Source organism: Phytophthora infestans, genomic scaffold, assembly GCF_000142945.1.
Source record: "Phytophthora infestans T30-4 supercont1.36 genomic scaffold, whole genome shotgun sequence".
NCBI classification, from domain to species: domain Eukaryota; phylum Oomycota; class Peronosporomycetes; order Peronosporales; family Peronosporaceae; genus Phytophthora; species Phytophthora infestans.
The window spans coordinates 375,299-401,918 of record NW_003303723.1 but is presented as its reverse complement, the minus strand read 5'-3'; the positions used below and the strand labels follow the sequence as shown (position 1 = coordinate 401,918).

Sequence of the window (26,620 nt, the reverse complement as noted above, 5' to 3'; positions counted from 1 at the left end):
GATGGGCCACTTCAAGCGCGACTGTCCTGCGGAAAGACTCCGCAGACGGTCCTTCCCCAAGCCCGTCCTCAAGGGTCGCTGGCGGAAGCCAGGATCTCGGGGACAGGAGAACGCTGGGAGCCAGTAGGGGCGGGGCGCCCTACTGGGGAAGAGCTAAGTCTTCGTGATGGGTGCGCGGGTGGCGCGTACCACGGGGACTTAGCCCCTGAGAGTCTTCGCACTCTCGAATCGGCGAAGAGCAGCGGCGGGTTGCTCGTAGTACACGAATGTGTACGGGGATACGATCATCCCTTTAGAATCTTGATCGATTATGGGGCGTCGAAGAATTTCGCACGCCGCCAGACGGTTGCTCGCAACAGCAACGAGTTGTCCGATGCTTTGAGAGAAAGCAAGGCAACGGGACGGTGTCAGTGCGACTGGCCTACGGGAAGGTCGTCACTGTCCCCAACGTCCAAGTGGATCTGGCCGTCAAGTTTGAAGACTTTGACAGCCTCGAACAGCTCACTGTTCTCGATATGGATCCATATGATATGATCCTGGGCATGCCCTGGCTTGAGAAGCACGAGCCCTGGATCGACTGGCGAGGCAAGGCAATCGGTGTTAGCCGCCCTGCGCAGTCCGACAGAGCATTGGTGAGTCATGTTCCCACCTCTGTCAGGATTCGGGGCGCCCGCAAGGGCTGCCAGGGTACCAAAGCATTCGGCAGATTCTTGGGAGTCGTCGACGTATATGACGACTCCGAGGATGCTTTGATGGTGGCAACGACCAGATGAGGCGCTGGCCAAGTGGGTAACTTAGGTCCACAGGCGGGTAACTTAGTTCCGCAGACAGCTGCAGCTGTCACGAACACTGAGAACAGCGTGTTCAGAGTGGGTAACAGAGCTCCACTCACGGTCGCCCAGACCTTAACTGAAGAGGAAGACGTCGGATACGCTTCCTGTGTGGGTAACAAAGTGCCACACGCGGTCGCCCAGACCTTAACTGAAGAGGAAGGCGTCGAACACGCTTCCTGTGTGGGTACCACAGTACCACACGAGGCCACGAGTGCCTCGGATGTCGTAGCGCCGACATCCCTAGACGTGGGCAGCAAAGCCCGACGTCACGGTCGCCGTCGTCAACGACGCCGCCGCCTCAAGTCGGATCCAAACCTCGTTCCGATCGACGTCGCTTCAAGCGACTCGGAGTCCAGGGCCCGGGCTCCTCCGACAAGGCCGGTGGAAGAGTGGTATCACATCTTCGATGGCGAGACCGGTTTACCCGTCAAGGCATCTGATGTCCACTTGGAACCGTTGCCAGAGGTTGCAGAGATACTGCACCTCGAGGAAATGACGGCTGAGTCGTTCCTGACCAACCTCAAGGCTGGAGAGGTTGCTGAGATGGTACTCATAAGACCTGAGACCACTCGGGAGGAGCTGAACTCCTCCTCTGTTTTGGACGAGAACGTCCTGGAAGACCTGAACAAGCAGCGTCAGGCGCGCTTGGGTTCTGAGATTCTTAAGAGCCCCAAGGATCCGGTGTATCCTTTGGTGACGGAGTATGCGGACGTGGTGAACAAGCACCCACTGACCCAGCTCCCACCGGATCGAGGCGTACGGCACGAGATTGATCTCGTGCCCGGCACAAAGTACTGTGTCACGAGGCAATGGCCTCTCCCGCGCGAAAAGTGCGAGGTCATTGATGCCTTCTTCGCCGCGAAAGCGAAGGCAGACATGGTGCGGGAGTCGAAATCTTCGCACTCGACGCCGACTTTCTGCGTTCGTAAGCCGAACGGAAAGTGGCGTCTGGTTCACGCTTATAACAAGCTGAACAACGCAACGATGCCGGCCCAAACACCAATCCCACGAAAGGATGTATTGTTGAACGACATGGCCGGGAGCGTACTGTACAGTGCGCTGGATTTGGTAGACGGATACTACCAAATCCTGATGCGAGAGAGTGACATCCCTATCACCGCGGTAAGCACTCCAAGCGGCATGCTTTGGGAGTGGCTCGTCATGCCGCAGGGCTTGTCTAACGCCCCGGCGACGTCCAATCGCCTGGTGGCGCAATTGTTCCGCCCTTTGCGTACCTTCGTACAGACGTACTTCGACGACATATTCGTCCATAGCCGTGCCGAGGGAGGCAAGACGGCCATGGAGGTGCATCTAGGACACCTCCGTCGAGTGTTGGACGTAATGCGAGCGAACAAGCTCTACGCCAATATCGACAGGTGCGTTTTCGCGTCACCAAAGATTAAAGTTCTCGGTTGCTTTGTAAGCAACGTGGGCGTTCGAGCTGACCCAGACAAGGTCAAGGGCCATAGCAGCATGGCCGACGCCCCGATCCAGAGGATCTTCGAAAGTGGTTGGGTTTGGCCAACTACCTTCACAGTACAGCGCTGGGTACGCGGGCTTCGCTAAGCCCTTGTCGAGCCTCCTTCAGAAGGACGTCGACTGGCGCTGGGAGCAAGAGCACCAGGATGCTTTTGACAGCATCAAGGCCAGTCTCCAAGAGGCCCCTGTCCTGGCTCTGCCGGACGAGACGAAAGTCGTTTAGCGTCGTCTGCGATGCCTCCGATTACGCCATCGGGTGTGCATTGCTGCAGGACGACACGGCTGGACAGGATCGAGTCATCTCATTCCAGTCCAGGCAGCTCAAAGCCGCCGAGCGGAACTACCCTGTCCATGACAAGGAGCTCCTGGCAATGAAATATGCCCTTGTGAAGTTCCGTGTTCACCTTCTGGGCTCTACGCCCTTTGTGATCTACACAGACCACGCGTCCTTGAGGACGGCGACTAACTCGCCTCACCTCTCCCAACGGATGGCGAGGTGGCTGTCCTTCTTCGCGGAATATAACTTCCGCGTCGAGTACAAGCCGGGCAAGCTCAACGTGCTTGCGGACGCCCTCTCTAGGCGTCCCGACTATGAGTTGGCCCACATCACGCGGGTGACAACGGATCTATATGATCGGATACGCATGGCGTATCGGGACGATGAGGCTGTCGCGCCTATCGTCAAGTTCCTTAAGGCCGGAACGAGCGCGAAGTCCGACTGGCTCTCGTCGCGACAGTGCTCACGGCTCCACCGATATGAGTTTAAAGAGGGTCTCCTCTATTACCGGGTGGAGCCCACTGATCCTCCACGGGTGGTCGTACCCAACGACGAGGATCTGAAGTTCGATATCCTCGCGGAGGCGCATGATGCGCCCTCCAGCGGCCACTTGGGCCGCGAGAAGACCTTTCTGTCGGTCTCTCAGTCCTTCTGGTGGACTCACATGTACACGTGGGTCGCCCGGTACGTTAAGACATGCGAAACATGTCAGCGGGTCAAACCCGCAGGGCACTCTTCGGCTCCACTACAGAGCCTGCCCGTACCGGCTGACTGTTGGAAGTCGATGAGTCTTGACTTCATCTTTGGGCTTCCCGCCGACGGACACGGCAACACCGTAATTTTGGTGTTCGTGTGTCGGCTGAGCAAGATGGTACATCTTGCTCCAGTTCCCGTCACTGTTACGGCGAACAAACCGCAAGGTTGTTCGTCGATGGCGTGTTCCGCTATCACGGTCTCCCGGAGACGATTGTCTCGGACCGAGACCCGCGGTTCACTGCTGCGTTTGGGAAAACGCTGTTCCCTTTACTGGAAACTCGTCTGCAGATGTCCACTGCGGACCATCCGCAGACAGACGGCCAAACAGAGCGCGTTAATCGAGTGCTCGAGGACACTCTGCGCAGTGTGTGCGCGGCAGCACCACGTACGTGGTCGACGCAGCTTCCAGTTGCTGAGTTTGCGCTCAACAACGCGGTGCACGCGTCCACAGGGTTCACACCGTTCTACTTGAACGGCTTCCGCCACCCCATAGTGCCTCTCACTCTTCGAGGAGACACTGACTACTCTATTCTAAGTGGGGGAGAGGCTCGAAAAGCCCTTTCCTCCCAGGTCTCGGATGTGAGACCAGTTTCGCTGCGGAAACAGGTGGAATCCTTTATGGATACCAAGCTGAGCATTGTCAGCAGGGTCCGCGATGCCATGGCAGCGGCCCAAGATAAACAAAAGGAGTACTCAGACAAACATGGAAAAGGAAACTTAAGTATATTTGAGGTTGGGGACTTAGTGTTGCTAGACACGAGGAACCTACCTCTTGACACTGTCAGCTCTGTCGGCAGCAACAAGCTGAAGCTCCGCTTCATCGGACCTTTTGCAGTCCTGGCTAGACATGGTGCGTCGTACACCATCGACCTTCCAAAGTCAATGACGACGCACCCGACGTTCTATGTCGGACGTCTTAAGCGGTACTTTGACCCGCAGGGGGTTGCTGACTCGCAGACCCCCCTTGACCCAGCCCCTCGAAGCGAGGGCCGGTCACAGTCGTCGACGAGCAGGCACCCAAGCCTCGGTCGGGACGGCAAGGCTGCGGTCAAGACCGTACGCCGGAGGGGCTCCATACGAACGGACCTCGGCGCCATACGCCGAGTACGCTGAGTACGCCGGGTACGCACCATACGCGTACGTCTGGGAGTGTGCCGCAGGCGGCTCCGGACGTGGCAACAAAGCCTCGATCCGTCGGATCATGCGAAAGGCCTCGTCCAGATCGGACGAAGAGGCCCGGCGATCCACCCGCAGGTGCAGGCTCGCGACCTCTCGCTCCACCAGGTACAGGCGGCCCGCAAGGCGAGCGAGCTCGCCCTGATTCACCTCCGCCCCTGCTTGACCGGAATGGAGAGGTCCACTTCCACGTGGAGCGGATCCTCCAGGAGCAACAGCGTCGCGGTAAGCGACAGCTCCTCGTGAAGTGGAGGGGTTATGCCCACTCCCGAGAACTCGTGGGAGCCGATTGAACGGCTCCTGATTGACTGCCCGAAGGCTGTCGCAATCTGGGAGCAGAAGCGGCGGCAGCTTCATAAGTAGTCCGGGGCTTCTTGCCCGAACGGGGTACGGACAATGAATACATTCCGTACCCGCGCTCATCGTGAGCGCTAGAAGCCACGCGCTTCAGGATGTCCCTTAGCAGCATGCGCTTGCTGATCAAGTGGGTAAACCTCACACGAAGATCACGCTGGTCCAGGATACGGGACAGCAGCTGATCTTCATGGAGTTCCCGTAACTCCGTGGGTGAGTACTTAAGAGTCCCCACCCATGCCCTGAACATGTCCTCACAAGAACTCCACGTGGGACAGTTCTCGGGCATAACCCAGGGGTATCTCCAAAGAGGATAGAGACCACCCCGAGTCTCGGGCTTCTTACGACAAGTCGTGAAGTCCTTAAGGGGAAGGCGGTGTGGCGCGAGAAGCACACACCGAGCAGCCTCCAAGTTGTCAACGAACAACTGTTCTTTCTGAACAAGGGCTCGTTCATAGAGGCCCCTAGAAGTGTGGCCGCCCACAAGGCCACGAGGAGCGACGAGAATCTCTAAGAAGAGGTCAGCCCCAGAGCTCTCCTCGGGAGGCCAATACCCTCTTGAGTTGATGGCAGCTCCCTGGCTGACGGGTGCCACCACCGAACCCCCACGCACACGCTGGGCAGCTTGGAATTCCTCCTGCTGCTGGTCGAGGTCATTCGAGACCTCCCGGAGCTCATCAATAGCACCCTCCTCCTCCTCTTCTTCTTCTTCCTCCTTCTCCTCCTCTTCATCCGAGGAGTCGAAGATACTCTGATAGGAGCGTCGAGTCTCCTTCTCCTCGCGGAGTGGAGACTTAGAGGCTGTACGCTTCTTTGAGGGCTTGGCGCCTTCGGCCTTAGAGGCCTTAGCACGCGCAAGACCCTCGGCAAGCGAGAGACGTTTGCGAGGATTCGCTTCCTCATTGCCACCGGCTTTGGGAGCGCCCTTAGCCTTGACGGCCGGACTCTCGGAGCGCACAGACGTTCTGGGACTGTGATCACCTTGATCACTAGCGAGCGACTGCACGCTGTCATCTTTGTGCTCACTGGGCACTGGGCTGTGCCCTTTCACAGAGCCCGCAGGAGCATCGTGCGTGCTCTCGGACTCGGCATCGTCCTCACTGCCCGAGTTGAACTCACGTTCCACGAACCGAGGGTTCGGACGATTGTCTGAAGGAGAGGGCGACGGACTGCGGCGCTTGCTTGCTCGCTTGTCCACAGCCGCGTCACCCGAAGAACCGATCGCCTCGGAGGCCACCTGAGTAGCCTCCTTGAGTGTCGAGCCTTTGCCGTGAGGCTTAGTGCTCTTGGCTTGCGCCTTTCACCGCAGCAGCCTTGGAGCGTGTCTTGCACCGCTCTTTGCAGTGCCACGAGGCATGGTACCGGTCAAATTGGAGACCTAGACGAAGAGCGCACAGGTTGCTGCTCGAGGCTCTAACTGTGAAGTGAGCCTCCGCCGCGCTCGCGCGGCCAAGTCGATGGTTTTCGACTTTGAGAATGAGAGTTTGTGACGAACACCTCTTCATTCTGATTGGTCGGTAAACCGAACCTAAGTGGGGGGAGGATGTAACGGGTACGTAGCCCTAAGTGTACCCTGGTTACATGAAGTGTGACACTTCACACTTCAGGTGTATGACACGTCATACTCCGGGATATTTGGTACAGGGTACCAAGGTCGTTCAAAGCCAGCCATTGGTCAAACGACATTGCATTTCTATAGGTAACTTATAGTTTGTATTAAACCCAAACTTAATGTAACGGGGTACGTAGCCCTAAGTGTACCCTGGTTACGTGAAGTGTGACACTTCACATTTCAGGTGTATGACACGTCATACTCCCGGAATATTTGGTACAAGGTACCAAGGTCGTTCAAAGCCAACCATCGGTCAAACGACATTGCATTTCTATAGGTAACTTATAGTTTGTATTAAACCCAAACTTATTATACCTATAAATATACTCATTTTACAATCTGCCTTATTTAGGTCACTTCGCTCTCTTTAAATAAAGAGGGGACCTGTGAACTGCCGTTCACTGAGAGTTTGTATACTCTCGGAAGATAACTTCCTCTAGCGCAAGGTGCTGTGTGACCCCGTCACAGGTACCATGATCTGCAGATGGTTGCTGACTTGCAGAGCCACCTTGGCCCAGCTCCTCGAAGCGAGGAGCGGTCTCAGACGTCGACGGCGGCTCAGGAACATGTGCTTAAATCTCGCGCTGGACAGCAAGGCTGTGATCAAGACTGTACGTCGAAGGCGGCCCCGGGCGTAGTTGTAGACCCTCAACACGTTGGATCATGCGGAAGGCCTCGTCAAGATCGGACAAAGAGACCCGGTGGTTCACCTGCTGATGCAGACCCGAGACCTCCCGTTCCAGCTGATCCAGGCGGCCCGCAAGTCGAGCGAGTACGCCCTGATTTCTGGCCTGGGTGGCACCATCACAGCCAGTCCCAAGACCAAGTGCAATCTCAAGCACGAGAAACGCGTTGATGGAGGCAGTCAGATCAGGGCTGGGCGCGTCGAGCCCGCAGGTGGAGTACTCGGGCGAGAGAGACGCCCCGGAGGAGCCTTGTACTCGTACTTGTACGATGTCACCTCCGTCCCTGCTTGACCGAAACGAAGAAGTCCACTACCACGTGGAGCAGATTCTTCAGGAGCTGCGACTCCGCGGGAAGCGCCGGCTCCTTGCGAAGTGGAGGGGTTATGCCCGCTCCGATAAATCGTGGGAGTCGATTGAATGGCTCCAGACTGACTGCCCGAAGGCTGTCGCGATCTGTGAACAGATGCGGCGGCAGCTTCGTAAGTAGTCCGGGGCTTCTTGCCCAAACGGTGTACGGACGTTGACGACACTCCATACTCGCGCTCATCATGAGCGCTAGAAGCCGCGCGCTTCCAGATGTCCCTAGGCAGCATGCGCTTGCTGACCAAGTGGGCAAACTGGACACGAAGATCACGCTGATCCAGGATGCGAAGCATGGAGTTCCTGTAACTTTGAGGGTATCTGAGCTGAGGATAACCAGCCACAGGATTTCAATCTCCATTAGCATCGCTGACCGTAGAGCACAAGATTGTGTCAAACGTTTGAAGGCATGCCTGAAATAATTATATCTGCACTCGATTTGCGTTTCAAAAACGCAGAAAGGGTCGTTTTAAATGAAATCGATGTCGATTTGCCGTAAATCGCTTGATTTGGTTTGTCGTAGCTCGATTTATTACGCCGTTCACGATAATTAGTCGTAGTTCGCAAATAGTCTTGGATTTGCACTTTAGTGACATCACAGTTTCGGGATTATTGACAAATCCAAAGAAAAAGACCGGTTTTGAACAGGTCTCATCGAGTTCTTTGTTCCAGTATGCTCGGTTTAAAAATAAGACCGATAGTTTTTACACTGAAATTTCAGTTCGATCTGTACACCACAATTAGTCAGGGTATGACCAATTAGCGTGAGCGGTGAAGCCACTCTAACCTATGGTTTTTATAACCAAAATTACCTCAGTTTATTAGAAATCGAGCATATGCCCTAGTGATAAACGGCAAAAGCTTTGCTAAGCACAATGTTGTGTTGGTCGAGCAACTGCGTACTGTAGCTGTCCAGTTTTAACATATCCACTTCATCATTCGATGCGGCGTTGTTCCGTGACGAGCTATAGAACGCTGAACCCAAGACGGCAGAATAAACTGCTTGCCCACGAGCGCATTTGCCTAAGGTTGAAGAGCATCGTCAGATAGGAGAGCTCCTACATGTTGAGTATGGACGAATGCTAGAGGCTTGATCTCGATAGTTTCATTTCTTTTTCATGTTGCCTTTGTGCGTGCAGTCGAAAGGCTGGTTCAATATATTTTCCACAGTAAAAATGCTTATGTCCCACTGCTGGAGATCGAAGTGTTAAAGGCTGGGGTTGGCTTGGTGGTACCCAGTAGTTTTCTCTTAGAGAGTGAAGTGTTCGCGCGAACAGGCCATTGTTTTGCTGTTGGGAAATCAAAAGTCTCTCTTAATAAGAGCATAAGAGTATTTTGCTCTTACTAAAATTTGGGGAATTGATTAGATTGAACCAATCAAATGTGAGCTAGGAACCTTATTCGTAAGAACATAAATGAAGGCGTAATTACGATTTTTACGGGTACACTGACGGTGACCAATCGATTGGCGAAGCAACTCGGACGAGCTACCATGTCGGTGATTCGAGAACTTGCAAGCATCGACAACAGTGAGTGCGGGAGGAGCGCGTTTGTGTGGGCTTATCTACAAGGAGTTCTCAAGTGATTACACAATCAGATGACGAGTCTGAGGACGACGAGTGTTTTATTGCATTGCGTTCTGCCGTGCTTTGAGACGTCTCAGACTCTCAATGTGAAGAACATTCGAGGCATTTGTATGATGAGACCAAGTTAATTGCGTGTGTTTATATGGCTGGCTGTTGATGATGGATAAAACATATTTGCTACTCTTGACATGCCTTCGGGTATAGTGACGACATTTTTTATCACCAAGATCACTGAGACGGCCTCAACCATTTCGCTATTGTATACTTAAGTACAGACCAAAGGCAATGACGAATGCTATAGGGACATCTGAGACGTAGTGGGGATGTAGTGTCCTCGCCGCCTGAAGATAGTTTATAGTGGAATCTCATTAACCGAGCCTTTCAGCCTTCATAATCTTGCGCCTGTTTTGTGTTGGCAGCAACCAAAGTGTCAAATTCTCGCTGTTTTTTCCCCGTGAACAGTAGAAGCCGAATCTTTGGGACACTGAAATCGTGCGACGACGCTTTGGGCGTGCTGAACCTTCTTTTAGGAAGAAGGCGGCAGCAGAAATGTTGTTGAGCAGGCAAACGTCTGTGCGAACATTTTAATACATCTGTAGTAGTACTAGAACAGTGTACTACTGTAGCACTACTACTGCAGTCTAGATTCAGTACCTCGAAGTACTACAACTACTTGAAATGGTCTTTTTGAAAAATTCGACTCTTTGGTCTGATACAAATCTGTATCACAGTCGCAATCTGAGAGGCGTTAAAGATTAGTTTCGTAGCCGTCACTCATCAAAGCCACGTACTCTCAGCAAGTGCAATTCTTGTCGCTTTCGCTTGAACCCACTTGTCTTGGCTGTACAGTACTGCTACAGCTCGTGACTGATGTGCATGAACCAGTCGCCGTCTCTCTCGGCTGCACTTTGGGCCATTCTTTTATTGCCAACAACAATATTAAATATGTCTCTTTTTTTGGTTAAGAGAATATTTGTATTTCTAGTAATATTTCACTTTTTTTCAAAACGAACGCAAAAAATCAACTGTCCTCCCAGGCCAAAGCTACGCCTCTAGTAAAATATGGTTTTAGAAAAAACGACCATTCTTTAGCTACTACTAGTACTGTCCGTGACGGTACTTCAGTAGATTATTAGCACACTCCTGCTAGCACATAACATTTTTTGCTCGTCCTTGCCGGGATAGTGGCCAGCATCAGCAGATTTGACTGGAATTTACAGCATTCATGTGGAATTTACAGCATTCATGTGCAAGGAATACAATGAGATTTGCTTAAAACCGCTATTTTTTTAGATTTGATCGGACTTGTCGACTTTCCCGAATTTGCGACGTCACTAAAATGCGACACGACTTATTGGTGTACCACCGGTGGTACAGATTCTAAAACATCAGAAGTTTTTAAAAGTTGAGAGTAAACGCGTTGTAAAAATAAAAACAAATGCGTTCTATTAAAACAGGCGTTTTCTCCGTCACTCGAACCAACAAATTGGCTGAGTGCACATACCGTAGTGATATTATATGTGCACTCAGCCTCCCAAAGTGGGTCAAGGCTATTAACCCACGAAAATTCATAAAAGCTGTCTGTAGAGCACACAATGCATCTACTGCAAGGAAAACACGTTATTATCCCTTTGGGGCGTATAAACGAAAGCATCTATATGTATTTTACGACAGAGAAGCATACGGACCACCGGATACTGGCAGACACAAACACATATGCCGGCACTCAATAACGACTCGTTGTAAGGTGTTAAAACGAGCTCTACTGCCGTGGGTGCGTGTGTTTATCTTTTCCTATGTGATCGAATTATTTTTTTATAGTGTGATCGAATTATTTTTTTATAGTAGCTAAATAAATCTCCGCGATCAGTGATTGGCAGAAACTCCAGCTTCTTCTTCTAGCTTTTCAACGATACCTTGTGGTAAAATAGGTCTTACTGGTCGATCCAGGAGGTAGTTTCAAGATTATACAAAAGTTCCCGACCGACCGGCCGAAGAGCACCTTCTTGCACGGAATTGGTATTCAAATAGCTATCAAAAGCCCAATAATTATCTACCCTTATGCATAATAAATACCTAAGAAAACAAGCACATTTTAAAACTACCGCATCTTTTATTATTTTTATGGTAGCAAAAGGGTTAACCCTTTTAAAGCATAATACATGTATCACCCGCATGGGGAAATCGCTAGAATAAACAGACCAATCAGAGTCGTTCGCGCTTTTTCACAACTTCATTGCCGGATATCTACAGTACGAACACGTCGTGATGCACGCGCAGGATATGGAGGCCGTGGAGGAAGAGATGCGCGCCTCGGAGGCCTTCGAGCGGCGGTAGGCTACGGAGATCCAACTGCAGCAGCCTGAAGCAGCAGTGCCCCGTCCAACCAGTGATGACGCTGTAGGAAGTACCTGGAGAAGGCGCAAAGCTGCTTGGACCAAGTACTGGCTCGATGTGCGACACTGTTCGACGAGGATGGAGATGACGACGTGAACATCGAGGATGCCATACAGCCAAAGGAGAAGCATTCCGCTGCTGCGAAGGCCACATGATGACAGCTGAGTATCTGTGCAGCCGACCGCCCATTGACGTGGACTCGCTTCCCGTGGTGTTGGATGATGGCAAGCGGTTGGTCCTACGCAAAAAGCTCCAAGCATTTCACCTCCAGATCTGTTCGTAGTGTGGCGTCGTCACTCGTCCCCATCAGAGAATTGATGAAAACAGTCAAACGGGTACGCTGGCTCAGAATGTAGCTGTGCGTAAGGTTGAACAGACATATCTTACGATGTCGGTGGTTTTGTGTTCATCAGATGGAAATTAACGAAGCAGCTGCGAAGGAGGACGATACAGTGCTGCGGGAGCTTGGGTCACATGATAAGGAAGAGCCCCACGCGTCAAACGCAGTGCTGTGGTTGGACAAATATGTACAGGCCACAAAGCGTCATGGCATCTATTATAATAAGCGACGAGCGAACCAACCGTGAGGTGTTGTCTTGGATCAAGTCGTGGTATTTCCGAAGAAGAAGCGAGCTAGCGGTGCACACTCAGCAACTCCTGCCAAGACGAGTGGTTTCGGCGCCCTTAACAAGTCTCCGTGGACCCAAGCCCCCTTGTAGAACCAAACTAAAAGCATCTCTGGGGGGAGGATGACGAAGATAAACGTCCATTCAAACAAGATCATCCTCATCCATTGGAAATGAAAAAAGCGAAGACCGCGGCCAAAAATCGCCACCCGTTAACTCGCCCACTAATCTGCAGCTGTAATGACCTGTACGCATCCGCGTCGCGCCCTATGTCAAATGGCAAAGATCTCACGCTGGACGCACCACACTGTTACACGTCTGACGTGCCTTTGCCGACACGAAGGCATTAGGGCTTCTACAGGGGCACTAGCAGCTCTGAGCTCATGCGGTGACAACGATAATCGCTATTAGTACAAGTTCTTGATGTCGTGTGGGGTATCCGCGTGGGCAGTTTGAGGGCTCAAAAACGACGGGATCGCTCTAGTAATATCCTGACAGCACTGACAGAGGGAGCGCAGTTGCAGCCAATCTTACTCATGACTCATGGTACTCATGAGTCATGAGTACCAGCGTCCTTGTCGTGGATATGGTCTCGTGGCTGGTTGCGAGCTTATCTCTCAACATCCGCCGTATCAACCTGTCGCTTCAGACTAAGGATGAGGTTGATGATTCAGCGACTCATTCCGTTGATGGCGTCACTGGGGCTGTCATTTCGTCACAAACATCGACCCAATGGAAGCGAAGACTACGCACTCGCACTCTTTTTTTTTTGGTGAAGCCTTTAACTCTTTTACCTTTTTTTTCTTATCACGCTGTTCTGTCGTGTCTGGATAGGGCGCTGAATGAACTGGCGAAAATCCGAAGTAAAGAAGGCGTCACACCGTATCAATACGTGCTTCCAATGACGGCGTGGAAGATGATAGCTCGCGAGGTGGAGTTGGAGCAGATGCGTCGGAATAAAAAAAAAGGTGCTTACCTAGTTACTGCAAAATGAGTGACGACCTTGTCGATAAAATCTGACTGTAAATGGTGATTGAGACCAACGTACCACGAGCGAGTACGTGCTTGCAGGGCCAGCAGCTCCTCGGTCGGAGTCCATTCTCCCCACTCTCCACTGCTTTCACTGGAGTTCGTTAATAAATTATCGCCATTCTCGTTCGCCTTCTTGAAATACTGGTTCATCAGTCTTGGGAGATCTCGTCTCCAGTCGCTCACGAACAATACAGGTGCATGCAAGCGACGAAGCACGCCATGAACATCTTCAGGCACACAGCGCCACGAATCAGGATATGTCGGGTGATAAAACACTCCAGGGGGCTGGCATTGTGCCGGTAACTCCTCAACAATAGGGATTGAGCCGGACGATAACGCCTCCCAGATTCGGTACTGCTCTGGGTTCTTCCCTAGCGGACAAATGGTAAACACTGACTGCTGCAATGTAGAGACATAAGCAGCTGGTGCAGCCGACAAATACCAGCGCCAAGCTGTACCCATGCGCTTGTCCACAGCTTGTAGAACCTTGAACAACATGTCGTTGTGTTCTACAACACAGCGTCGGGTGTTGGCTCGTGTGACGCTCTCTAAATCCCCGCATACTTGCAGCGCAGCCATCATAGCTTGCACTCGGGTCGGCTTCTCAATAGTCCAGCTGACCATGAGATTCAACAGGAATCTACGACCGATACCAGTCGCAAGAGGACGCGGTGGGTTGAGGCGGTGCGCGTTCAATGGGAAGCCATGCTCAAAGCTGGGTCCTAGCGGTAGTGACGCGAATCGTTTCCCATCTACTAGAGCACAGTCGCCGTACGGGATGAGCCCGAACTTAATAGCTGCGTTGTCCAAGAAGCGCTCGGGATTGGGATTGTTGCAGCTTTCTTTCGACATCGTGAGGAACCCGACACGAGGGTCAGAAGGGAGCGCGTCGTTCTCGAAGAAACGATGGACACAATCGAGTGACTGCGCTAATACGAAGAGATTGCTCCTAGCTGGTAGACTTCGTAGCTCCTGTGCGTTGTGAATCATGCGGAATTCCAGATTCAGAGCATCAATTCTACGAGTCCAAGGTTCATCGATTGGTGTCTCCACACGAGAGTCGAAGTAAGGGCCGAGAAGACTGTGCCACAAGTACGGGAACAGCGTGATCTCGTCCACAGGACGTGCCTTATCAAAACCCGAGACTACGATCGCAGCTGCATCTCTGTTGCCATCACCAGACGGACTCGACGCTGTCCAGAACTTTGGTAGCGGCTCTACAATGGGGACCATTTGATCCGGACTCAGCTCCAGCACGTGGTTGTAGTCGAAAGGCACCAAGTACACTACCGTCTGCAGGGCGTTCACTTCGCCGCGTTGTCTCTTATAACGCTCAACGATTGAATCCAATGTCCGAAATTCCGTGTAATCTGCCATGGCATCGCGATATTTGCACGTGTTCATAATATCTACCGGCAGCTTGTGCGTATCCTGGAACAGTCTTTTCCCAGTGTTCTCTAGCGAGTACCATTCGTATGGTTGCTCCTCATTAGACCCAGTACGCAGCTTGAGCACAATCGTAGTCGTGATAACATTAGCCGAAGCCACGAGAAGCGTGACGAGAGCCGACCGACGTGCAAGCTGCTTCCACTTGAAGACGTGGACGTCGCTTCCCTCGCCGTCGTCTTCTGCGCCAGTACGTGCTGGCTTAGCATGGAGTCTTGCGGTCTCCTCTCTTTTCTTTATACGCTCCACAGAATACCGCCGCGTGTTTAGTTCCGGCACGTCCACCGACGTCCTGCGATCCCTTGCAATCGACGCACAGTCGGTAGTATCGTCTTGGTCTGCAGGACGGTAGTGCCGCCCACGGCTTGATCTGGTCTCTCGTTCGTAGCGATAGGTCCACCAGCCTACCATGACAATGATTTGGAGTATCACACCTGTGACCCAGACCCACAGCAGCAACACCACGGATGGGTACATGTGCAGCGCATTGGGCATTGCTCCAGCAGATATTGCGGCTTTTGAATGTCGACGACGTAGTAGTGATAATGGCCGGGTGACAGCACGTGACGGAAATTGGGCGCGCGGCAACAGCAAGAACCTGAGGCGCAAGAGCTAATGCTCGAGGGAATCGGTGACAGGATAGGCGTTGCACTCCTCGACCTACTTAGACAAAGTGTACACACGTCTGTTTTGATCAAAGTCAGTTGGAAGTGGATACATCCCAGGAAGTGTCTAACGGACTGCATGCAGGCAGTTATTTTAATTGAACGCACGACTCTCCTGTATTTCACATACTAAAGCTATCGTCTACCCGACAACGACAGCTCATTTAAAGAATCCCTTGCGTTTGTAGCCCTTGTGCTTGTAGTGGCCGTAGCCGTGGCCGTAGTGACCGTAGTGTCCATGGCCGTAACCATAGCCGTGCCCGTAGCCGTGGTGTCGATGACCGAAGCCCAGCAAGCCACCTAGTCCTCTGCGCTTATACTTGTAGTGGTGGTGACCGTAGCCGTGGTGATGATGGTGGTGCGCATGGTGCACGCCTGGCTGGACAACGTACACTGGTTGAGGCGGAGGAGCTACATACACGGGGGGAGGCGCGGCAGCGTAGACCGGAGGAGGAGGTGCTGCGTAGCCCGGAGCAGGATGAGGGTAAGCGTGCGGAGTCGGCGCCGGGTACGCATAGCCCGAAGCGGGGGCAGGTGGATAAGGATGCTGTTGTGGTGGCGGAGGATAAGGCGCCGGAGCTGCATGAGGAGGATACGCGGGCTGAGCGACAGGAGGCTGCTGATGTCCTTGGGGTGGGTAACCTGGCTGCTGTGGCGGCGCTCCTTGAGGATAACCTTGCTGAGGCTGGCCGGGTGGAGGATGCTGGTTGTGCATTATTTGCCAATTTGCCGGCCTTGTAGTCTTCTGTCTTTTTGTTGCTGAACTTGTGTCCGCTTGCTGGTTTTTCTGATGTGCAACGCGACATTCAGACAATCGACTAGATTCAGACTCAGAAGTGTTAATTTCTGATTCCGACAGCTGCTTCAAAGTCCTCCTGCGTGTTCCGGTATTATTACCGTTTGCAAATGCAGGACCTGCAGCAATTGAAACGACATCTTCACTGCAGTGAGCTCGCGTGTATATGACCGCTTGCTTATCGAGAATAGCCAGCGATCGACAGTTCGATGTGGCCGTCACAATCAGTCGCTGACAGTCCTCTTATTCCTCGCTCAACGACGGCGCGGATGGCTGCACCTTTGAAGGTGGCTGCGTATTTTGCAACGAGTAATTATAATACATACCAGCACCGGTATCAATTGCCAGGCGAGCGAAGAATTAGGCGAATTCAGTGAAGGGGGTGGTGGCGGTCCGTGATATTGAGGAGGAGCATAGGCCATTGCAAGCACGACCCAGGTGAACCCAGGGACTCCTGCGTGTCGGCGGTGGAGCATATTGTCTGCGAGGCGGGTGAAGTCGTGCAGATCAGGGAAGCGCGGAGGCCTGAGCCCGGAGCCTGCATGGTGGCGGTGATGACCATTTCCGTGAGGTCGCGATGGATTCATTTTTCTGGCTAGAAGCACTGGGGCTTGAGTGTCTTCGAGCTAGTTGCGAACTGCCCAGCGCTTTGTTAAATGAGGGGCGAAAGAGGGGCTATTTCGGCTCAAACGTGGTACCAACCTTTATCATCGCGGAAAGGAAACCCTGATAAGTGTGTAAACGTTTACCAACGATGCGCTGTTTGGAATTGAAAGTGTATTGATGATTTTTTACAGGAGGGTACAGGACTTCGTAAAACATTGATGGCGGGAGCGGCGCAGCGTACACTATCGGCGGCGGAGGTGGCAGGACCACCACAGAAGAGGGCGCAAAGTGCACTGGAGCTGGCGGTGGGCCATGGTGATAGTCTCACCGAGACTTGTCCGGGAAACAATACTTGCTCTTGTTTGGTTGTGGCTTATGAACTCTGAGCGTGGCGGAGTGGAAGATATGGGGACATGCCAATATCAAGCGACTCGTAAATTGCTCGTCTTGCCACAAATCCTCCCAAATCTTTTACTGTAGCTTGAAATTATTGTTGTCAACGAGAGTTTCTGTTGCCAGCAAATTGCTGGGGCATAATCTGGCTTCGACGACGTGGGTGAAGATTTTGCTAGCACTCGGTGCAAATCCTGGCTACCAGTTCAAAAGTATAAACATGTGGAGAGTCACACGGTGAGGCGATGTTGACGGAAGACTTTGCGCAGCAGTGAATTAACGCATCGTTCATTCCGCAATTTACTAGGATACCCTGCGACTTCCGCAGCACAGACGGAAAGCCCGATGTTCGGTCGACCACATCTGCCCCCGCACAGCCCACCGCGCCACCACCAAGGCCCTCCTCCGCACCACCACAGTCTTTCGTCTCCGGGCCACCACCAAGGCCCTCCTCCGCATCACCACAGTCCTCCGCCCCCGGGTCACCTCCAATGCCCGCCTCACCACCACGGCCCGCCTCACCACCACGGCCCTCCGCCTCCTCACCATTACGGCCCACCTCCCCACGGTTGGTAATGATACTAGAAGGGAAAACGACAGCCAACAAAGTACTGTCGCGAGCCACGAACAATTTGTTGGAATTGTCAACGCCGTAGGTGCCAACGCTAAAGACTGCTACTCACTAAACGAATAAAGTTGAGCTGCTCTTCACCGCTTCCACGCGAATATCATTGAGTCAGTGCCAACGGATAAATGAGCACTTCAAATGCAAAATCAGTATTAGTGCAAGCTCGAGTTGTTTAGGTGATAACGGAGAGACTGCAACGGCATTTACGACAACGAGCGCTCGCAATCCATTTTCAAGCACATACACGAACTCGGCTGTTCGCACAATGCATACTGCCGGCCCGCGATCTTTCTGCGACACCAGCAGCGACCGAACACACCTACTTGAACATCTTTTTCATCTTCTTACCCATCTTCTTAAAGCCTTTGCCCTTGAAACCTTTGTACTTGTGGCCCTTGAACTTGTGACCCTTGTGCTTGCCGTGCTTGTACTTACCGTGCTTCATCTTGCCACCGGCGATCACAACGCCAGGCTGCGCAACGTATGCAGGTTGGGCGTAGGCGTAACCGGGCTGAGGTGCGTGGTGGCCGTGTGCAGGATAACCGGGCTGCGGGGCATGGTGACCATGCGCGGGGTAACCAGGCTGCGGGGGGTACTGCTGAGGTGGATAGCCTTGCTGAGGCGGGTAACCCTGCTGAGGCGGGTATCCTTGTTGCGGAGGGTATCCTTGCTGGGGAGGATATCCTTGCTGGGGAGGGTATCCTTGCTGGGGCGGGTATCCTTGTTGCGGAGGGTATCCGGGCTGCTGAGGGTATCCGTGCGGTGGTTGGCCTCCTCCAGGGTACATCGTAGCTTTGAGATCTTGGACGTCGAGGGAATGTGAAAAGCGGAGTGACGAGTCGTCACTCGGGAGAACAAGTTGTACCTACGTTGCGATGGCACGCTGATTGGCTCGATATTTGCTGATCTGCGATTCGTCAAAAAAATCAAAATAGCTGGGGCGGTCGATGTGGTGCACATAAATTTAATGTTGTGAGATTGACTACAATCTGAGTACCGGTTCTGGTACCGGTAGTTTAGGATGAAAGCCTCTGAAATATCCGGATTCTGCCCTGGATTTTAGGAAGCGACGCAAACGATTAGGAACGGCCCTAATTAAATAGAAATGCCACCGGCGGCAATAGGGTCTCGCTGCGAACTGCTGTCCCTGGGTCCAAGTGGCAGTCTTCGCTCTAGTATCAAACGGTACGGTGAGATCGCGTACATTGGGACGATCGAGGGCCTCCCGGGCGACGGCTGGCTTGGAGTACGGCTAGACAAACCGTTGGGCAAAGGCGACGGGTCATTCCAGGGCAGGCGCTACTTTGATTGTAAGCCGCTGCACGGCGCAATTGTTCGGCCCGAGAGGGTCAACACGAACGGTGTATTCCCCAAACTCACGACACATGAGGAGAGTCTGGCACATGCGCTGGAGGAGCGACGCAAGGAGAAACAAGAGGTGAGAAACGCCGCGACTGGCGATACACAGGATGTCTTGAAGCTGAATAGAGAGCTAACGACGGATGAGCTGGCGACTGCGTTCTGGGAGAAGCTTACTCAACAAGAGGCTCACATTCGCAAGCAGGTAGGGGTGTTCTGTGAGCAGAAGAAGCAACCGCTGCCGTGTGATCCGGCCAAAGAGGTTAAGCTGGACGCGCTGGTGCTCGAGGTAAATGCCATGAGAGATGCTGCTGCCACAGCATCATCGTTATACTTGTCTCCGTATGACACTCGTCACACGCAGCTGATCCTGTCCAAGCTACTGGAGCTGATTGACACAACACGGACGACATTCGCTCCCAGGAAAAAGTTCACCTTTCGAGCACGTGCTGCGAAAAGAGCAAAAGCTATAAAAGTGGAGGGACAAGACCAGCCAGAGTCATCAGGTTTGAGTGACTCAACAGGAAATCAACAGGCCTCGTCGCCTGCACTGCGAGCGATTGAACTTGACGAGCTGGTGCATGCCAACAAGCAGAACGAGGTGATTGTCATCGATAGCAGCAGCTTCGCCCACACCGACGACAGCCGGCGTCGCGATCTCAACTTCTCGCACTTATCCGACTGCGCTGTGCTGGTTTGCGTGGAGACATCGGCCATCCGTGGCGATGCACTGAAGAATTGCGTGTTCTACACCGGAGCGATCTTCGGCAGTTTGTGGCTTGAGAACTGCAACGGATGTGAGTTCTTCGTCGCATGTCGCCAGCTTCGCGTCCACTTGAGCACTGCCACGACCTTTTATCTCCGCATCCCGAGCCATCCTATCATTGAGGATTGCCAGCAGATACAGTTCGGGCCGTACCGCTTACAGTTTGAAGGACTTAAGGCACAGCTAGAACGTCTGGGTGTATCGAAGGACTCGGGTCTTTGGGCTAAGGTGAACGACTTTAAGTGGCACAAAGCGCAGCAGTCTCCCAACTGGAGCATCCGCGACCCCAAACAGCCACTGCCGAAGATCCCAGTGAAGTTGGAGAAGCTGATCTCGTACGACTAGTCCAGGCTTTGAGCGCACTACCGGTAGCCTATTTAATGAGGCGGGTCGCATGCTGTGTGCAGATTGAAGTGAGGTCGCAGACAACGGCTTTTGAAAGAATATAAACACATGCAGCTAGATACTTAAAACCAAGTATCCATCTATCGTTTCGCCTCCCTGTTAAGTCTAGTCGTGCTTGCTCTTCTTGTGCTTTTTCTTCTTGGCGTCTTTGTCTTTGTGCTTGCTAGGCTTCACTTTATCGACAGCAGGCGCTGTTGCATCTTCTGCTACCTCTTCATCAGCAGATTTCTCGTGTTTGCGCTTCTTGCTCTTCGTTTCCTTCTTGTCCTTCACTTCCACCTCACTTTGTTTGCTCTTTCTGGCTTTCTTCTTCTTAGTGGGCTTGGTCACTGGCTCTCCTGCTGCCAGGTTAAGATGCGTGGCCTTTTTCGCTTTCTTTGATGTCGTAGTCTTCGCAACGCCAGCGGCGTCAAAGCGCATCGTGGCTTCAATAGCGATCATACCGCCAGCAACGTGGACACTGCAAAACCAGCAATATTTTTTGCACCAGTATCAGTACAATGCCCTGCAATAATAAAAATTCTGTGTTAGACTCACCGCAGCACTTTGACCTCGACCTCATCCTCAACAGAGATAGAGGAGCCGTCCTCGCCCAGCCTACACAACGAATACCAACGCACATTGTAAATAATAGAGCTGCATACGCGCAATACCTGCAATAATCTTACCAGCAGTCCTGAGCGTAGTTGTGCACGTATCCTTTGGGCAACTCAGCTTCAGCCACGGAGCCGTTGAAGACACCAGCGAAGAGCATTCCGACGTGGTTGCTGCCGATCTTATTGACGACGCCGCGCAGCTTCATTCCTTCCTTTGGACGGAAGACCAACGCATCGGTCAGCACCTTACAATGAATGAAGGGCATTTCGTTCACGATGGCTCCGTAGGGTCTGTCCAGCTTTACGTTACTGAAGCTCAGCACCACACCCTGCAGAGCCTCCGAGTAGCGCATGAGCTGCTCCGTCAGATTCTGTTCAATGCCGACACGCGCATCCACGGCATGACACGGTGACAGACTCACGTTGCGTCGGACTTTGCACAACACGAACGCGTTTGACGCCATCCTACTGCTGCTATCCTGCTGTGCACGCGCTTTGACACCAACAGGTCTATGGCGGCTTCGCTTCCAGTGAAAACACAACAGTTTTAATTTGTGTTGTCCACACCAGTATAATTTTGTTATTTCAGTACATAAGCTTAAGTTGCGTTAACGTTGCGTCAGCGACGAGCGGCTCTCAGACCGCACAGCTCCCCACACTACCGGAACGCGATGAACGTCATGGTGCTGCGTCGATCGGCCGCGGCAGTGGCCGCAAAGCAGAGCCTGAGCCGCACGGCGCCCGCTGCTGTGGCCGGTAGCACACGCGGCTTCGCGAACATCCCCGCGCCCGGCAAACAGGATCCCAAGCCTACGTGGGGCGAGGTGATCGAGAAGATGTCCGACACCTTCTTCCTATCGGACGTGTTCCGTGCCACCTGGTTGGCTTGGGAAGTGCACGTTGAGCGCAAGGTTACTATTAACTACCCGTATGAGAAAGGCATGCTTAGCCCGCGTTTCCGTGGCGAACACGCGCTGCGTCGTTACCCGAGCGGCGAGGAGCGGTGAGTGGCTCCGCTCTGGTGGTGCGGTCAGTTGTATGAAAAGTCGCGTTCTCATTCTTTGTATCTGTTGTTAATTGACCCATAGATGCATTGCCTGCAAGCTGTGCGAGGCTATCTGCCCCGCTCAGGCCATTACCATTGAAGCGGTGAGTATTACAATTGTCAAAAAGATCGGAAAAGTGGCGCTGACAAGATGTTAACTTTGTGTATTACAGGAGCCGCGTGCGGACGGCGCCCGCCGTACCACAAGTTACGACATCGACATGACCAAGTGCATTTACTGTGGCTTCTGCCAGGAGGCATGCCCCGTGGACGCCATCGTCGAAGGCCCCAACTTCGAGTTCGCCACTGAGAGTCACGAGGAGCTACTGTACGACAAGGCAAAGCTTCTGGCAAACGGTGACAAGTGGGAGTTCGAGATTGCCAAGAACCTCTCGGTCGAGCAGCTCTACCGTTAAGCAGACACATACACACAAACGGAGACTCTGCACGCTGCATACTGCGGGATCGTGATGCACTTAAGTAGCATCATGGTTTTGTGACTGACGAGTGGGGTGTCTTTATAACAAAGAAAAATAAGAGCGAATGAATGGAGTTTGGGGCTCTTCTAGGAGCTGCGGTGGTGTAGCACAGGGTTGTCAGATACAGAACTCAGCAATTGCATCGAAGTTATTGGGAATCGAATTACGCGTCTTCCGGCGGTGCAATTGTGAACTTGATCTTCTTGATGGTCTGCCCAGCGAACTGGTACGTTTTGTCTGGTACTCTGGATGTGTCCGTGTCGTAGAAATAGCTCGTCCCCACCGTCTCCTCGAGCTGCCCATGCAGTTCGTACTCTCCGATTTTTAGCATCGGCCTTGCCGTGTCGATGCCCTAGTCATTCGAACCAAGCAGCACAACGTCAACATCCGAGTCCTTCTACTCTACCATTGAACAGTTCTCGCACCTCAAGCGTCGCAGAGCTGTAGTCATCGAACAATGGGTGGTTCTTAAAGTCGCATAGCTCCAGCACCACCAGCATCTCCTCCTCGTCTTCACTTTCGTCGGCATCGCCAGTTTCCGAGTTTGGAGCCGGAGCTTTATCTTCCAATTCGTTTGCGTCTCGCTTAGCGTTCACCTGCTCATTTGTCTGCTCTGTAACGTGCACGTCATTCTCCTCATTCCTTCCTTCCATTCCTTCACTCTCCGCTCTTCGTCGCTTTCCTGTTGCAGCATCAGCTCGACCATCGTCCTTCATGGTTGTGCCACAATACCGGTAATGTCCTCGCTTTTAAATGACACTGACAGTGTTTCACCTCATTTTAGTGACGTATTGACGCTGACCAGCCAAAGTCTCGATTGGCAGTTAGTTGATCACCTTCACCATGGCGTACGTCGGTGAGGAAGCGACCATCGTGCTGTCGGGTATCGGCACCGAGCTGTCCGATGGGATGCTCATGAACATGTACCGCACTTACGGCCCCATCGTGCGCGTCCGACACAACGGAACCAACTCTGCGTACGTCGAAGCACTTTTCCAATCGTCCAATGCATTGCTCTAATTCATCGCATTTCATGCAGTCAAGTGGTTTTTGCGCAGAAGCAGCACGCAGAGAGAGCAGTAGAGGCAACGAATGACGCTGTAGTGTACGGTAAAACGCTCAAAGTGTCGCTACAGCGCAAATTTAAGAAAACGACGGAGCCATGTCGCGGCTTCGCTGCTGGGATCTGCCGCAAGGGCGACATGTGCAAGTATTACCACGTGACCGATAATGCTGCATTTGCATCACCCGTTCCTGTCGTTGCAAAAGCTTCACGCGAAGCTAAGAAGAAGACACCAAAGCCGAAAACGCCGAAGCCAGTATCGACAGAGCCGGCCGCTGTACCTTCGGACGTTCAAGGGGTCCCATCCACGCAGCTTTGTCGTCACTTTACGCGTGGATTTTGTGCGCAAGGCTCGGCATGCACGTTTGCACACGTGCTAGGCGTGGCCAAGGACGCTGTACCTGCTTCTACTGGCAAAGTTGCCCAGCTGTGTCAGTTCTTCCTCAATGGAGTGTGCACTCGTGGTGACGCTTGCAGATTTATTCACCAGGCCAAGACAGTTTCTAGGCCAGAGAAGACGTCTACAACCCAGACGTCTGTCCAAAGCGAACAGGAGAGTGAGAGCGAGGTTGAAGCAGAGGCAGAAGCAGAAAGTGAACAAAGCGAAGATACGCGCATCTGTGTCGAGTGCGAGAAGCCTGATGTTGCTGTGTGGAAGTGTTCAAAGTGTGATAACTCGCTTTACTGCGACGACTGCAACTCGGCTGTGCATCGCGCTCGTGTGATGGCTAAGCACAAGCGCACAAAACTGCCTCCCATCCCCACGCTGCCTCGTTGTGGCGAGTGCGAGGCCTCTACTGCCAGTGTGCGATGTGAGCAGTGTGAGGTACCGTTCTGCGTCTCATGCGACGCCAGTGTGCACAAGTTTAAAAGCTTGCGGAAACACACTCGCGTCAAACTGGCAGGCAAAGTTGAGAAGGCAAAGGCCACTAAAAAGGCCAAGGAAGAGCCAAAGGCTACGAAAGCCAAAGAGACGAAGAAAAAAGAGAAAGCGGTGGAGTCGGCGTCACGACCCAAGGTCGTCGACCCCGTACCGTACGTCGAGAGCGTCCCGCAACTCGAGTTTTCTTCGGAGTCGTCCGAGTCTGAGGACGAGGAGATGCAGCCGCCTACTACACAGAGTACAGATAACGATGAACCCATGGCCGACGCGTCTGAAACGGAGTCCGAGGAGGATTTTGACGATGTCAAACCGCAGGCTTCAGCCCCTGTGGCCCCTACTCCTGCTGTCAAAGAACAAGCCTCCAATTCTTCCGACTCGGAGGCTGAAGAGAATTTCGACGACAAACCTGCCGATAAACCAACGCCGTCACCTGCTTCAGTTCCGAAGATGGAGTTGTCGTCCGATTCCGACAGCTCCGACGATGAGGCTTCAGAACCGACCCCAGCACCAACGCCTACCGCCAAGGCAGACGTATCGTCCGAGTCTGGAGATGAATCGGAGGATGAAGCTCTTTCGAAACCTGCTGTACAGTCCACGCCAGCACCAACTCGTACGCCAACGTTAGCTGAATTATCTTCCGAATCCGACAGCGACTCGGACGATGAAGCTCTAGCCAAGAAACTTACTGTGAAGCAGGCGAAGAAACCAGAACCCAAGACTCCTACAAAATCACCCGTGGCCAAGACTAAGCCGGCCGCTTCATCATCTTCCTCGTCTTCCTCGAGCTCAGACTCCTCAGACTCTGAAGATGAAGCTCCTGCTAAACCTGCCAAGCCTACACCAGCACCTCGTGCACGCAACCACAAGGCAGGAGGCATCTCAGAAGGCAGTTCGCATACTTTGGTCAAGAAGATTGAGGGTTTCGGTAACTCAGGTGAAGGCAACGAGCTGCACCTGGACGCCAACCTGAATGGCTTCGAGCGTCTACTAGCACACGATTGTGCCGAGCGCCTTGGCCTCGCACACGAGAGCATCGGCTCTGGTCTGGAGCGTCATATCATTATCTCCCGTCATGGAGCGAAGCGTCCTGCAGCGAGTTCTGGCCAATCTCACAAGACCAAGAAGAGTAAGCATCGTCACTAAGTCAGGAGATAAAAGACTGCCAGCTAGTCTACAGTAGTGACACCGAACAGCTATAATAGATTTCTTTTCTCCGTGTTCATCTCTCGCTTCGTTGTTCGTCGGTATCTCACAGTTCTAAGCCCACGAGAGCAGCTCTAGCCGTGACGAACAGAGAAATTCTAAAACGTCATAGCGTCGGAGTGTCCAGTTTCTTGCTCTACCCTTGTCCACACTGAGCGTCCTACGCGACTGCGCTTACAGACAGCAGTCTTTACTTGCGGGCAGCCCTTCTGTCGGCACGAGTAGCGGCGTGGAAACCCGAGCGAATGGCAGCCACAGATCGAGACGAGCCGCAGTCTTGGCAGTGCACAAAGTACAAACGACTGACCGAGTCGCGCGTGAGCGTCGTGTTGGGCGAGCGGCACATCTGGCACGAGACGTACTCCGTAATGTACTTACGCAGCAGCGATTCGATGTACTTGGGCACGTAGCGACCGCGAATGACGAGACGCTGGTTGCCGTCGATAGATCCCTCCGTACCCAACTCAGCCAAAGTGAACTGCAGCACGTGCTCGGGCGAACGGTGCATCATCTGGCAGATCTCCTGGAAGTTCACCCACAGTGTCTTCTTGGTACCCACACGCATGAGCTGCGGCGGCTTCATCGTGTGTCGCTTGCGGTCCGTCAGTTCCGGGTTGTTCTCGTGCAGTTTGGCCATGATACGCGCCAAAAGCTCGTCCTTGTACGAGTACGTCGCGGGGTCCTGAACCAACACCGAGCTGGCGTCGGGTGTGGCATCTGCGGCGGCATCGGCGTCTTCAGTCTTTTCCTTCTTCTATCGACATCAAACAAGAAATAATTTATCATTTAAATTTAGTAAATACAGCACTTTAACATATTCGTGTTAAAAAACGATGGGATTTTTCGACGCACCTCCTTCTTGACCTTCTTTGATTTTTTCTTCTTTTTCTTCAGATCGAACATGGCGGCCACATCCTCAGGCACGGCGGGCGGGGCCACGCCGGCTTCGCCCACGGGCGGCAGTTCCTGCTTCTCAGCGACGTCAGCCATGGTAAATCTTCTTGGTGCTCCCTTCTAGCTTGGCTGGTGCGGGTGGCTCGCTTGTTTTTTCCTGCCCGCTTCCCTCGACTTTTCTAGTGGCTTCTTTAATTCAGCGAATGATAAGCCAGGGTT

At 52.9% G+C, this 26,620-nt stretch overlaps 9 protein-coding genes across 9 annotated transcripts; 3 read left to right on the top strand and 6 right to left on the bottom strand.

The window, feature by feature from the left end:
• Positions 1–13,114: 13,114 nt before the first annotated feature.
• Positions 13,115–15,281, bottom strand: PITG_14617 (uncharacterized protein; the record flags this gene model as incomplete). The annotated part of the gene is made up of 1 exon (XM_002898474.1): positions 13,115–15,281. One exon carries the CDS (start codon positions 15,113–15,115, stop codon positions 13,115–13,117), a length of 2,001 nt encoding a protein of 666 aa, XP_002898520.1.
• Positions 15,282–15,405: 124 nt separating this feature from the next.
• PITG_14616 (uncharacterized protein) lies at positions 15,406–16,059 on the bottom strand (the record flags this gene model as incomplete). Its single annotated transcript, XM_002898473.1, has 1 exon — positions 15,406–16,059. The coding sequence occupies one exon, from the start codon at positions 15,998–16,000 to the stop codon at positions 15,446–15,448; it is 555 nt and encodes a 184-aa protein (XP_002898519.1).
• Positions 16,060–18,027: 1,968 nt separating this feature from the next.
• On the bottom strand, positions 18,028–18,495 carry PITG_14615 (uncharacterized protein; the record flags this gene model as incomplete). Its single annotated transcript, XM_002898472.1, has 1 exon — positions 18,028–18,495. The coding sequence occupies one exon, from the start codon at positions 18,493–18,495 to the stop codon at positions 18,028–18,030; it is 468 nt and encodes a 155-aa protein (XP_002898518.1).
• A 318-nt stretch (positions 18,496–18,813) lies between these two features.
• On the top strand, positions 18,814–20,178 carry PITG_14614 (tubulin-specific chaperone C, putative; the record flags this gene model as incomplete). The annotated part of the gene is made up of 3 exons (XM_002898471.1): positions 18,814–19,146; positions 19,189–19,542; positions 19,642–20,178. The coding sequence occupies 3 exons, from the start codon at positions 18,814–18,816 to the stop codon at positions 20,176–20,178; spliced, it is 1,224 nt and encodes a 407-aa protein (XP_002898517.1).
• A 165-nt stretch (positions 20,179–20,343) lies between these two features.
• PITG_14613 (uncharacterized protein) lies at positions 20,344–21,362 on the bottom strand (the record flags this gene model as incomplete). The annotated part of the gene is made up of 3 exons (XM_002898470.1): positions 20,344–20,698; positions 20,776–20,835; positions 20,907–21,362. The coding sequence occupies 3 exons, from the start codon at positions 21,185–21,187 to the stop codon at positions 20,344–20,346; spliced, it is 696 nt and encodes a 231-aa protein (XP_002898516.1).
• Positions 21,363–21,482: 120 nt separating this feature from the next.
• Positions 21,483–22,551, top strand: PITG_14612 (NADH dehydrogenase iron-sulfur protein 8, mitochondrial precursor; the record flags this gene model as incomplete). The annotated part of the gene is made up of 3 exons (XM_002898469.1): positions 21,483–21,837; positions 21,923–21,983; positions 22,053–22,551. 3 exons carry the CDS (start codon positions 21,506–21,508, stop codon positions 22,293–22,295), a joined length of 636 nt encoding a protein of 211 aa, XP_002898515.1.
• On the bottom strand, positions 22,522–22,887 carry PITG_14611 (uncharacterized protein; the record flags this gene model as incomplete). Its single annotated transcript, XM_002898468.1, has 2 exons — positions 22,522–22,710; positions 22,765–22,887. 2 exons carry the CDS (start codon positions 22,885–22,887, stop codon positions 22,522–22,524), a joined length of 312 nt encoding a protein of 103 aa, XP_002898514.1.
• A 314-nt stretch (positions 22,888–23,201) lies between these two features.
• On the top strand, positions 23,202–25,447 carry PITG_14610 (uncharacterized protein; the record flags this gene model as incomplete). The annotated part of the gene is made up of 5 exons (XM_002898467.1): positions 23,202–23,335; positions 23,398–23,578; positions 23,690–23,818; positions 24,002–24,835; positions 24,896–25,447. 5 exons carry the CDS (start codon positions 23,202–23,204, stop codon positions 25,445–25,447), a joined length of 1,830 nt encoding a protein of 609 aa, XP_002898513.1.
• A 114-nt stretch (positions 25,448–25,561) lies between these two features.
• PITG_14609 (eukaryotic translation initiation factor 2 subunit beta) lies at positions 25,562–26,565 on the bottom strand (the record flags this gene model as incomplete). The annotated part of the gene is made up of 2 exons (XM_002898466.1): positions 25,562–26,261; positions 26,360–26,565. 2 exons carry the CDS (start codon positions 26,495–26,497, stop codon positions 25,698–25,700), a joined length of 702 nt encoding a protein of 233 aa, XP_002898512.1.
• Between the last annotated feature and the right edge of the window lie 55 nt (positions 26,566–26,620).